Here is a 13,703-nt window from a genome sequence, read left to right as displayed (position 1 = left end):
CTTGATTCTTGAAAACGATTGTATAGCTATATAGCTTTTACAATGTGACCATGAGATTGTGAAAAACCTTATATGTGATGCTCTTTTAATCCAGGGTCTGGAGAGATGAGTAAAAATTAAGGACAAAAATAAATGAATAATAGGGGTGGATAGAGGGTTAAAAATTGGGTAGATTAAAATATTAGCAGTCAATGACAGGGAAGGAAAAGGGGTATGGGATGTATGAGTTTTTTCTTTTTCCTTTTTATTTCTTTTTTTGGAGTGATGCAAATGTTCTAAAAATGATCATGATGATGAATACACAACTACCTAATGATACTGTGAGCCACTGATTATATACTATGCACGAACTGTACGTGTATGAAGATTTCTCAATAAAAATATTTTTTTAAAAAAATACAGGAGAGATTAAAATGTTCACAGAGAAATGCTAAGAGCATTTCTCAATCAAGAGAACAGCCCTACAAGAAATACTAAAGAGTTCTGTCAGCTGGGGAAAAAAAAAAAAGACAGGAGGGGGACATCTGGAGGAGGGCACAGAACTGAAGAGCATTTAAGTCATTTAAGTAAGGGTAACTTAAAGGATAAAATGAGAGAGAGTGAAAGAATATATAGATATAACAAATAGTAAACTGAAGAACTTTCTTTACAGTAATAACTTTGAGTGTTAACAGAATACATAGAATGGATTAAAAAATACTAATGTATGCTGCCTATGAGAGATACATCTTAGACCGAAGGCTACAAATAGATTGAAATTGAAAGGATGGAAAAAGATGTTCCATGCAAGCTGTAAGCAAAAGAAAGCAGGAACAGATGTATTAATATCAGACAAAATAGACCTTAAATGTAAATATGTCATAAGTGACAAGAGAAGTCACTACATATTCATAAAAGGGACAATTAAGCATGAAAAAATAATGATCATAATTGTTTATACTCGCAATCAAAGGAGCTCCTAAGTACTCAGCAACCATTGACAATACTGAAGGTAACATAGATGTTTCAACAATAATAGTGGGATACTTCAATATACCGCTTCCTCTATAGAAAGAGCAACCAGACAGAAGATCAATTCGAAAACAGAAAACCTAAACAATGTGATAAATGAATTAGACCTAACAGACATATATAATCTCTGAACCCCAAAACATCATAATATACTTTCTTCACTAGTGTTCAATGAACATTCTCCAGGAGAGGGATCGTGTACTGGGATACAAAACAGGTCTTAATAAATTTTAAAAGACTGAAATTATTTGGAGGAATTATTCAAACTTTCTCTGACTACAATGGAATGAAGCTAGAAATCAATAACCACCAAAGAACCAGAACCTACACAAAATTATGAAGATTAAATAACATATTCTTAAACAATCAGTGAGTCAAATAAGAAATTATGAGAGAAATTAGTAACTAAATGGAGACGAATGAAAATTAGGATACAATATATCAGAACTTATGGGATGCAGCAAAGATAGTGCTGAAAGGAAAATGTATTGCCCTAAATGCCTATATTATAAAAGAAGAGCAAAGATCAAAGACAACTGTTCACCTGGAGAAACTAGAGAAAGAATAGCAAACTAACCCCAAAGAAAATGGAAGAAGAGAAATAAAGATTGAACAAGAAATAAATGAATTAGAGAAAAAAAAAAGCAATAGAATCAATAAAACCAAAATTTGGTTCTTTGAGAAAATCAATAAAAATAATGGACCCATGGCTAGGCTAACTAAAAAAAGAAAGGATGCAAATAAACAAAATCTGAAATGAGACAGGGTAATTAACATGGAGCCTGAAGAAATTAAAAAAAAAAATCATAAGAGGATACTTATGCTTCCCAGCTGACAGAGATATTCTGGACCCATTGGTCTTTCTTGAGTCAAGGTATTTTCCTCTGGATGCTTTAGTCTGGACATTTTTATGGCCTTAGTACTGTAAACTTGTAACACAGTAAATTCTCTATATAAGAGCGGCTCCATTTCTGGTATATTGCATTCCAATAGCTTTAACAGCTTTAACAAACCAAAACAAAAACCAACCTGCCCTTTCTTACATAACTGTTTTACTGTGACACTGTCTATTCTCAGTCCTCCTCTTCTGAGGAACAGTATCTTAAAAAAAAAAAAAAGAGGATACTATGAAGATCTGTATGCCAACAAACTAGACAACTTAGATGAAATGGACAAATTCCTAGAAACACATGAACCTACACTCACTTAAGAAACAGACCTTATCAAATCAATCACAAGTAAAGACATTCCATCAGTTATTTAAAAATCTTCCTAAAAAAAAAGCCAAGGGCCACACGGCTTCACAGAGCAAATTTATCAAACATCCCCAAAAGAAGTAATACCAATCCAGTTCAAAGTCAACCAAAAAACTGAGAAAAAAAGGAACACTTCCCAACTCATTTTATGGAACTAACATCACACTAACACCAAAACCAGATAGAGACGCTAAAAGACAGGAAAACTACAGGTCAATTTCCATAATAAGTATAGATATGAAAATTTTCAACAAAATACTTGCAAAATGAATTAAACAACACATTAAAAGAATTATACACCACGACAATCGGGTTTATACTGGGCATGCAAGAGTGGTTCAATACACACGCACACAAAAAATCAATGTAATACAACACACATTAACAAATTGAAAGGGAAAACTCACATGATCATCTCGATCGACGCTGAAAAAGCATTCGACAAAATTCAGCATCCTTTTCTGATAAAAACACTTCAAAAGGTAGGAATCGAAGGAAACTTCCTCAATATCATAAAGGGCATATATGAAAAACCTGCAGCCAGCATCATACTTAATGGTGAGAGACTGAAAGCATTTCCCCTAAGATCTGGAACGAGACAAGGATGCCCACTGTCACCACTATTATTCAACATAGAAGTTCTAGCTAGAGTGAACAGGCATGAAAGGATATAAAAGGCATCCAATTCAGAAAGGAAGAAGTAAAACTTTCATTATTTGCAGATGACATGGTCCTATACTTGGAAAATCCTGAGGACTCTACAACAAAGCTACTTGAGCTAATAAATTCAGCAAAGTGGTGGGTACAACATTAATGTGCAAAAATCAGCAATCTTTCCAATTGACCTAAGGAGACAATTAAAGAAAAAACACATTCAAAACAGCAAGTAAAAGAATCAAGTATTTAGGAATAAACTTAACCTGGGACGTAAATAACCTGTACAGAGAAAACTACAAAACATTCCTAAAGGTAATCAAGGAAGATCTAAATAGGGTGAAAGACAGTCCATGCTCATGGACAAGAAGGTTAAGTGTAGCTAAGATGTCAATTCTACCCAAGTTGATCTATAGATTCAATGCAATACCAATCAAAATTCCAACAACCTACTTTAAAGACATGGAAAAGCTGGTTATCAAATATATTTGGAAGGGAAAGAGATTTTGAAAAGCCAAAAATATCCTTAAAAAGAAGAAGGAAGTTGAAGGACTAATACTTCCTGATTTTAAGGCTTATTATAAAGCAACATGGTCAAAACAGCATGGTACAGGCACAAAGATAGGTTGATCAATGGAATCGAATTGAGAGTGCATAAATATACCACCAAATCTATGGTCAACTGATCTTTGACAAGGCCCCCAAATCTACTGAATTGGAACAGAAAAGTCTTTTCAATGAATGGGCCTGGGAGAATGGGTTAACAATGGCCAAACCAAAAAAAAAAAAAGAAAGCGGACCCCTTACCTTATATCCTATAAAAAATTAACTCAAAGTGGACAAAGAACTAAATATAAGAGCCAGCACCATGAAATGCCTCTAAGAAAATAAAGGGAAACATTTTCAAGACCTACTAATAAGAAATAGCTTCTTAAACTTTACACCCAAAGCACCAAAACAATGAAAGAAAAAATAAATCAATAGGAACACCTCAAAATCAAATGCTTCTGTGCCTCAAAGGAGTTTATCAAAAAAGGTGAAGAGGCAGCCAACTCAATGGGAGAAAATATTTGGAAACCCCACATTGGATAAGGGTTTCATATCCAGTATATATATATATGTGTGTGTGTGTGTGTGTGTGTGTGTGTGTGTATATATATATATATATATATAAAGAAAACATAGAACTCAACAACAAAACAAACAAATCTAGCTAGAAAATGGGCAAAAGATATGAATACACATATTTCCAAAGAGCAAATAAAAATAGCTAAAAAACACATGAATAGATCCTCATCTTCAGGAGCTTAAGGGAAATGCAAATCAAAATTACAATGAGATATCTCACAGCTGTAAGACTGGCTGCTATTAAAGAAACAGGAAACTACAAATTTTGGAGATGATGTGGAGAAATTATAGCACTTATTCAGTGCTAGTGGGAATGCATACTGGTACAGCTGCTGTGGAAGACAGTTTGGCAGTTCCTCAGAAAACTAAATACCGAGTTGCCTTACAACCCAGCAATACGACTACTTGGTATATATCCAGAAGAGCTGAAAGCAGAGTCATGAACAGAAATTTTCACATGGATGTTCACAGCAGCATTATTCACAATTGCCAAAAGATGGAAACAAAACAAGTGCCCATCAACAGACAAATGGATAAACAAAATATGGTATATACATACGATGGAATATTATACATTAAGATGAGGTCCTGAAGCATATGGCAACATGGATGAACCCTGAGGACATAATGCTGAGTGAAATAAGCCACACAAAAAAGGATAAACACTGTGTGATTTGTCTAATATGATGCTGGTAAAGGTACAGAGGACCTAGAGATACAAGAAGCTAGAGATAGGTGAACCTTATGAGGTTGAACTCAAATGTATGGGAATGGACAGAAGTGATGGCAGTTCATTAGTAGGTTTGTAAGTAATACTGCCATATTGAAAGTGAGTATAGAGTCATGCATCTCACTGGTTAACACTACAAATATAAATAAGTTTTTGCATGAACCACTTCAAAGGTATAAATCTTATACAAAGAGTCAATAATAGAGGGTACAGAGGGAAAACTATTATTGTGTGATATGGTGTATATTTACCAGAAAGACATCACCTGTACCACAGTAGCACAAGAGCTAAATAATTTTGGAGTGGATGGAGGGCCAGAATTAAGGGGAGTTTTGGATTTTCTCTTTGGTGAAGGTGTGTTTGCTATTTTTCTCTTTGGAGCAATGAGAAGTGTCTAAAATTGAGAGTGACGATGATTGTACAACTAAAAGATGATACTGGTGAGACATGGATTGTTTATTATGGACATTATCCATGATGCCCAACGGACAGGGGTGGCCAAAGAGTACAATGATTGAGAAACAGAAAAGCAAATGTGGTGTATACATATGATGGAATACTGTGCAACTACAGAAAGGAATGAAATCATGGGGCATGATGAACCTTCAGGACATTATGTTGTTCAAGATAAGCCAGAACAATAGGACTAATATTGTATGGTCTCTTTTAGAAAATACTTATTAGAAAATTTGGGCCTAGATGGTAAGCTCTTATAGCAGTCACATTTATTCCTGAGCTTTAAGTGTTATTTCTAGATTCTGAGAAACTGTGCTATGTATGTATAACCTGGTATTTCCATGGAAACTTGGGAACCTGTGTGATACCTAAGACTCAGAGTTGGATCTTAAGGCTTGCTGTTATGAAACTTATTTCTGTAGCGCAGAAGCTAAGGCTAACTATAATTGTGCCTAAGAGTTACTTCTAGAGGACCTCTTTTGTTGCTCAGATGCAGCCTCTAAGTCCAACTCTGCAAAGAAAATCATCTCCTTCAAATATTTCCTTACAAATATGGAACAAAAATCCTCACCAAAACATTTGCACCCAGACTCCAACAATATATAAAAATAATTATATACTGTGACCATGTGGGATTTATTCCAGAAATGCAATAAGTTCAACATCTGAAAATCAATTTAAGGTAATATCAAAAGGAAAAAAAAAAGAAAAAGATCATGGTCATCTCAATAGACATAAGAAAATCATTTGACAAAATCCAGCATCTTTTCATGATAAAAGACACAAAAATCTAGGAATAAAAGCGAATTTTCTCAATCTGATAAATGACAATATGAAAAACCCAGAGTCAACATCATACTTAATGGTGAAAGACCAGGTTTTCCTCTTAAGATCAGGAACAAGACAACAATGTCCACTTTCACATCTTCTATTCAACACTGTACCGCATGTTCTAGTCAAGGCAATTATGCAAGGAAAAGAAATAAAAGGCATGCAGGTTAGAAAGAAAGATGTAAAACTATCTCTATTCATAGCTGACATGAAATATACCAAAAATCCAAAGGAATCCACTAAAAACTATTAGAATAAACACAGTTCAACAAAGTTGCAAAATACAAGAACAACATACAAAAACCAACTGTATTTTTAACTAATGTAAAATAAGATCTACAGTTAACAGTAATATTGTAATATTCTTTCATTAATTGTAACAAAGGCACTATACAAAGCTTAATGTCAATAATAGGGGGATTTAAGGGGTATTAGATTTTTTTTCTTTGAAAGAAATGAGAATGTTCTCATACTGACTGTAATGGTGAATGCATAACTATGTGATTAAACCAAGAACCATTGATTGTATACTTAGGATGCACTGAATGGTGTGTAAATAAAACATAAAAAAAGCCAATAGATAAAAAAAAATTGTATTTTTATGTACTTGTAATGAACAACCTGAAAATGAAATTAAGAAAACAATTCATTCACAATAGCATCAAAAAGAATAAAATACTTAAGAATAAATTCAACAAAAGAAGCACAAAATTTATACTACAAATATAAAACTTGACTGAAAGAACTTAAGATATAAACAAACAGGAAAGCATCCCATGTTCATGGATTGAAAGACTTAACACTGCTAACACGGCAATATTCCCCAAAGTAATCTAGAGATTCAACCCAAGCCCCATAATTTCAGTTTACTTCCCTGTAGAAATTAATAAGGATACTCTAAAATGCATATGGAAATGCAAGGGACCTAAAATAACCAAAACAATCCTGAAAAAGAAAAAAGCATTCCCAGTTTCCAATTTCAAAACTTTATGAAAGCAACAATAATCAAGACAGTGTGGTACTGACACAAGGAAGACATCTAGATCAATGGAATAGAATTGATATTCCAAAAATAAAACCATACAGCTATGGTCAACTGATTTTCTTTCTTTTTTTTTCTTATTTAAGAAAACAAACAATACACTTATAATGACCAACAACGGATATCTTAGTTAGCTTAACCATAGGTATATTTAAATAAAGTATCCATATAATTATTGTAAAGCCTGTGTTTGCACAGTAAGTTTCATAAACCTGGTCAACTGATTTTTGACAAGGGTTCCAAGACCATCCAATGGGGAAAGAATAGTATTTTCAAGAAATGGTGCTGGGACACCATTCATGCAAAATAATGAAACTAGATTCTTATATCATATCATAAATAAAATTAATTCAAAATGGATCAAACACCTAAATGTAAGAGTTACACCTTTAAAACTCTTAGAAGAAAGCATAAGACTAAATCTTCATGACCTTGCATCTTGATATAACACCCAAAACCTGAGTAGCAAAAGAAAAAACAGATACATTGAACTTCATCAAAATTTTAAACTTTTGCACTTCAAAAAACACCATCAAGAAAGTAGAAAGAAAACCCATAAAATGGGAGAAAACATTTGCAAATCATATACCAGATAAGGGACTTTTATCCAGAATATATAAAGAACTCATACAACTCAATAATAAAAAAGCAACCCAATTAATAAATGGGTAATGGATCTCAGTAGCCATTTCTCCAAGGAAGATATAAAAATGGTCGAAAAGCAAATGAAAAGTTGACCGACTTCATTAATCATTATGAAAACAAAAATAAAAACAAGATATCACTTCACATACATGGAGATGCCTAGAATCAAAGTCAGATGACAAGTGTGAGGAGGCAGAGAAATTGGAAACCTCTTACACTGCTAGTAGGAATGTCAAGTGGTCTAACCACTGTGGAAAACAGTTTCACAGTTCCTAACTGATTATACATAGTGACAATGTAACCCAGCAATTCCACTCCTAGTTATATACCCAAGAAAAAAGAAAATCTAAGTTCATACAAAAACTTGTATGTGAATGTTTATAGCATTATTTATAATCTCAAAAGGTGGCAACAGTTCAAATGTCCATCAACTGACAAAAGGATATACAAGATATGGTACATATCCAAACAATGGCATATTTTTGGCCAATATATTTGGCCAAACAGAATAGACAATACTATTCTCTCCCCCACTGGATGGTCTTGGAATCTCTGTTGAAAAAGCAGGTGACCATATCTGTACAGGTTTATTTTTGGAATATCAATCCTATTCCATTGATCTATGTCTATCCTTGCTGTTGCTTTCTAGTTTTGAAAGAATAGTTTTGAAATTGGAAACTGTGAGTCCTCCTACTTTCTTCTTTTTCAGGACTGTTTTTGGTTATTTTAGGTCTCTTGCATTTCCATATGCAGTTTAGAATAAGTACTGATACATGCTACAACGTGGATAAACCTTGAAAACATCACATCAAGTGAAAGAAGCCAGTCACAAAGACCACATATATTATTTCATTTATATAATATGCCCAGAACAGGGAAATCTATAGAAACAAAATGTAGATTATTGTTTGCTTAAGGCTAGTTGGGGAGGGCAGAGAAGGGAATGAAGGAATAGGAGAGCGACAGCTTAAAATTACCTGTTTTTAAAGTTATGAAAATGTTCTAAATTTGACTGTGGTGGTTGCACATATCTGGGAAAACTGATTTTACCAAAATGTTAACAGAACAATCAATATACTGAAAAGATGGGAGGAGGGGAAACGTGGATTGGGACATGGTTTAAGAGTTAAATCCTGATATATGAAATGGTAGAAAGTTAATAGATAATGTCTAAAATTAAGTCATCAAACAACAGCAATAAACGTTATCTTGAGTTACAGAGGTAAAAAGAAATAGCCCAAGAGCTGAAAATAGATCCTCTAGGAATAGGAATGGGGTGTCATTTTTTTAATCAAAAGCCTTTTAGTATGATTTAATTTCTTTAGCTGTGCTTATACATTACTCAATAAAAATAACTTATAAAATATAAATTATAAAAATAATTTAATAATAATTTTAAATTAGATTGAAAAGGATAGAAAAGGAAAGAAACTAGTATAGACTCTTATGTAGAGGGATTGTGTTACCAACAAGATGTTAATATACTAATCTGGGTTAGGAATGTTTTTACCTAAAGTGAATATCCAAGAGGTACATGTTCCTTTTTAGATTTGAAGACTTTCCATTAATTTTAAAGGTATATAGATATGTTATAGTTTTTTAAACGGTTATAGTATGATAGCAGCTGGAAACAAAATGTAAATGAATGAGTATGACTGCGTTTCAGTAAAAGTTCATTTATGGTTACTGAAATTTGGATTTTATATTATTTTCACAAAAAAATTCCCCCCTCAGATAAAGGGGGGAATCAGTAACCTATGCCATCTAAAACTTACTCCAGAAAATCACTTCGTTAATTACTCCAGCTCCTCCTAATCTCTAGCTGGTACTGCCACCATGATACCTGGCACATAGTGGAGTGACTGGAAAATCTGGCCTGCCAACAGCTTTAAATGATCCATGAGCTAAGAATGGTGTTTCTTTTTGTTTTTGGATGCTGTATGGCGGGGGTCACATTTTAGTCTTTTTCCATGTGAATATCTCGTTATTGCAACACCATTTTTTGAATTTTTGCTGTTTGTTTCTTCCTTTGTTTGTTTTGTTTTTCAAGTGCACGGGCCAGGAATCAAACCCAGTCTCATGCACAGCAGGCAAGAATTCTACCACTGAACTACCCTTGCACCCCCTGGTTGTTAAATTTTTTAAAGTTAAAAAAAAAAAGAGTAACATTTTGTGAAATGATATAAAATCCAAATTCCAAATTTCAGTATCCATAAATGAACTTTTACTGAAACACAGTCATGCTCATTCATTTACATTATGTTTCCAGCTGCTTTCATACTGTAACAGTAGAGCTGAGTAGCTGGTAAATAGATCAAAAAGCCTGCAAACCCTAAAGTATTTACTATTTGGCCCATTATAGAAAAAGTTGCTGAAGTGCTAACCTAGATGTGAACAAATCCGTAATCCATTTGTATACTGAAGTCAGGGTCAGTTAAAGAACTACTTTCTGTGGGCCCAGTAAACTATATCAGCCTAAAAATCTTGTAACTAAACTTTAGTTTTTATAGGATAAAAATTATGTGCTATGTAAGTCCTCAACTGTTTTTCATTCTTATTTATCTTCCTATTTTATTTCCCTATGTTTCCCAGGAAGATATCTACCTATCTCCATCTATGGGAAAAAGGAAACAGTGTAGCTGTGGTTAAGTAAAGTACCCCATATATATAACCCAGGTAGAAACCTAGGGAAGTAAGGCAGTTAAGTAATCACCCCTACAAACACAAAAAACATATACTAGTGAGGGTTTCCTCTTGACCTACAGGCTCCCCATAAGGGTAGACTATAGAAGTACTTGTTCCAACAGCAAAAGCTGGCTATGTTAAAGGAGAAAAGCAAACCAGCCATACAACATCTAGCCTAGACCAGTACGGCAGGATACAAGGAAACACAAGGCTATATATATAGCAAAGTAGTACTGACAAGCTTCTCAAGCTAGACATTCTTGCATTCAGCTGCAAGAAAAATGTAGACTCTACCCGAAGAAGAATGGAAAGGAACCCCTAACAGGAAGATTAAAATATGTTAAATGGATGAAACCTGGAAAATATCATGTTGAGTGAAACAAGCCAGATACAAAATAATAAATACTATATGCTTTCACTTATATGAAATACCTAGAATAAGCAAATTTATAAAAACAGAAAATAGATTATAGTTTACCAGGGCTGGGGGGAGGGGAAAATGATATTATTGCTTATGGGTACAGTGTCTCTGTTTGGGGTAATAAAGTTTTGGTAATGGATGGTGGTGATGGCAGCACAAAATTGTGAATTTTGCAAATATACATATAAAGTAGTTTAAATGGGAAATTCTACATGTGTATTACCACAATAACATTTTTTAAAATGTGGGTCACTGCCACATAGGTAAGCAAAGGCCTTGTAGCATGAAGAGGCTACTAGTCTTTAGTCTTGGTTTATATTAATATGAAGAAGTAGCAAAGAGAGCATATCAGCTGCAGAACTAAGTTTACTTCAAAGAAAGGGTAAAGTTAAACTAAAAGTTCTTTACCTTCTATTTAGGTCACCAAAAACCTATTAAGAACAAGGACAACTAGTATAACATATATCTAGATATCTAGATAGATAACCAGATAGATAGACAGACAGACAGACAGATATAGTCAGAGTAAGGAGAGAAGGACTGGGACATCACCTCTTTCTTAGTCATACATAAACTCTAAAAACAGGGAGAAAGAATTGAGAAACTATGCGTCAGCACTCCCTATCATACAACAGTGTGATACAACAGGGCAGGGAATATGACTTCTCTACAGGCTTCAAAACCTAAGACCCTTAGGCCCTCTCATCCCTAAAATAACAAAACACATAAGAAATAATGGCAAAAACCCTTTCTGCCCTTGAAAAAAAGTCAGGATTACCCTATTTTTCTACATTCATTCCTACTTTCTATAAAAGCCAGCCATTTCTCTGAACGCAAATAAAAAGAAAAAACTGCTAAAGAAACTGTATTTAAAAGGAAGTTAGAGTAACACTTTCCTTATCACAGTTTCACTTTTATAACATCTGCTACATTGACCTTAAGGGACTGTTGTAAAGATAAAATAAGACATATCAAAGTCCCTTATAAAGGCATTTTTAAAATTAAGTTCAAAAGAACTATATATCTCCAAATTTCAAGAGTTCAGTGAAGATTTTACTAAAGTTTTCACATTTGCATATTTTTTTGCCCTCTATAAAATGACTGGGAAACACTTCAAAATTATAGAAATACTAGAGAGAGTGAAACTAACACAAACACACAGGTAACAGTACAAAAAAATTTTAACTCATCTCAGATTTTATTATTACTGACAAAATCATAAATGTATAAGCTAGAAACTTCTCTCATCTCTTAACTGAAGAAAGCATATATGGAATATGCTCATTTTGTCTTTATAGATATTCTCCAACAGTTATAAAACATGTATCTTAATAATAACACATACTACATAGATATATGTCTTACCTATTAAAGATTTGATATTTTCTAAGATTAAATCACTGGTAATATTTCCAGACAAATCTTGCCCCAATTCAGCAATCAGCTTTGCATAACCTTCATTCTCTTCTCTTAACAAATTGAATTTTTGCTGTTTATAACTGAAATTAGATAAATATCATTAAGGGAAATAATTTCAATTAAACTTGCACAAGAGATTCTACTCATTGAATTTTATCTAACTTACAAGAATCGTAAAAATAGGTGCTGACAGTTTACCTCTTTGTTATCATTTAGGATAGAAAATAGACAGTGGCACATAAAAGACATCCCAATGTTAACTACATGAAGAAAAACAGTAGCACGAGGAAAGAATACTGCTAAATAAGGAACAATAACATACCACTATTTCCATCACTGACTAAGTGGAGTATACCTTTAGTTGTAAATTATTTTATTGGTAATACAAAGATCAGTATTACTTTAACTTCTAATACAAATAAAATTAACATCAGCTTCAAAGCTCACTGCTGAGTCAATGTTAGGCTGCATTAAGAAGGCCAAAAACACACAATACATGCTTCAAACATGCTTCAAAAAAATTTCAAACTGTCAGCACTCAAAATGAAAACTAGAAAACATACTCAGCTACTAGTTCTGCAACATTAAGATACAGGTACTTACAAGAGTTTCGTCTTGATTTTAACTGACTTCTGATTGAACTGCTGGGATTGTTTGATAAGCCCTAATGACTCCAATGTTTCTGGATCCAGGCGTTCCTTTAGAACTGTGTCTGAAACTAAATACTGTATTAAAAATATTAAAGGCTATTTATTCTTCAGCATTCCAACACTATATCCACAATCTTAAATAAATTCAAAGTAATTTTTCCCAAATAAGAACACAAACATCATAGTCTTACAACAACTTATAATTTATAAAAAAGCTTGGCACTTCAACTTCATACAAAAATGGATGTCTCTCCAAATACTGAAATACATAACATACGGCTCTTTCAAACACCTCACTTAAAAAAAATTATATGCATGTTACATGCATCCTACAAATGGCAAGAACTATAGCTGACATTCTGATTAAAACTGAATCTGTCTTCAAGGCAGAATACAGGTTACCAGCATGGGGAGACAATACATAATGGGTGTAGGGTTTTTGTTTGGGGTGATGGGAACGTTCTGGTAATAGATGGTGTGAGGGTAGTGCAACACTGGAATGTGATTGATTCCACTGGAAGGTATGCATGGGAGTGATTAGGATGGGAAGGTTTATACATATGAGCAACTAAAGCATCAATGGCAATTAAATGCAGTACACGATCCTAGACTGGATCTCATAATGGAGAAAAGGCCCCGATGGATATTACTGGGGAAAAATTAGAATATAGACTTTAAAAGCTTTATATCAATGTTAAATTTCTTGAACTTTGATAGCTGCACTTAAGGTGGCTATGTAAGTCAATATCCTTGTTCTTATGAAATGTACATGGAA

At 33.5% G+C, this 13,703-nt stretch overlaps 1 protein-coding gene across 8 annotated transcripts in view; it reads right to left on the bottom strand.

Moving 5' to 3' along the window:
• THOC2 (THO complex subunit 2) overlaps nt 1-13,703 on the bottom strand; it is a 147,102-nt gene that overhangs the window by 101,432 nt on the left and 31,967 nt on the right. For all 8 annotated transcript variants that reach the window (XR_013169547.1, XR_013169548.1, XM_077146477.1 and 5 more), the window contains exons 6-7: nt 12,882-13,003; nt 12,225-12,358 (exon numbers count right to left, since the gene is read on the bottom strand). Coding sequence is in view for 6 of the 8 variants with exons in the window: in XM_077146477.1 (XP_077002592.1) it covers nt 12,225-12,358; nt 12,882-13,003 (256 nt within the window). In the remaining 2 variants the exon portion in view is untranslated. The remainder of the gene's footprint in view (nt 1-12,224; nt 12,359-12,881; nt 13,004-13,703) is intronic.

This window comes from Tamandua tetradactyla, chromosome X (assembly GCF_023851605.1).
Source record: "Tamandua tetradactyla isolate mTamTet1 chromosome X, mTamTet1.pri, whole genome shotgun sequence".
NCBI classification, from domain to species: Eukaryota; Metazoa; Chordata; class Mammalia; order Pilosa; family Myrmecophagidae; genus Tamandua; species Tamandua tetradactyla.
This window is presented reverse-complemented; position numbering and strand designations above follow the sequence as displayed.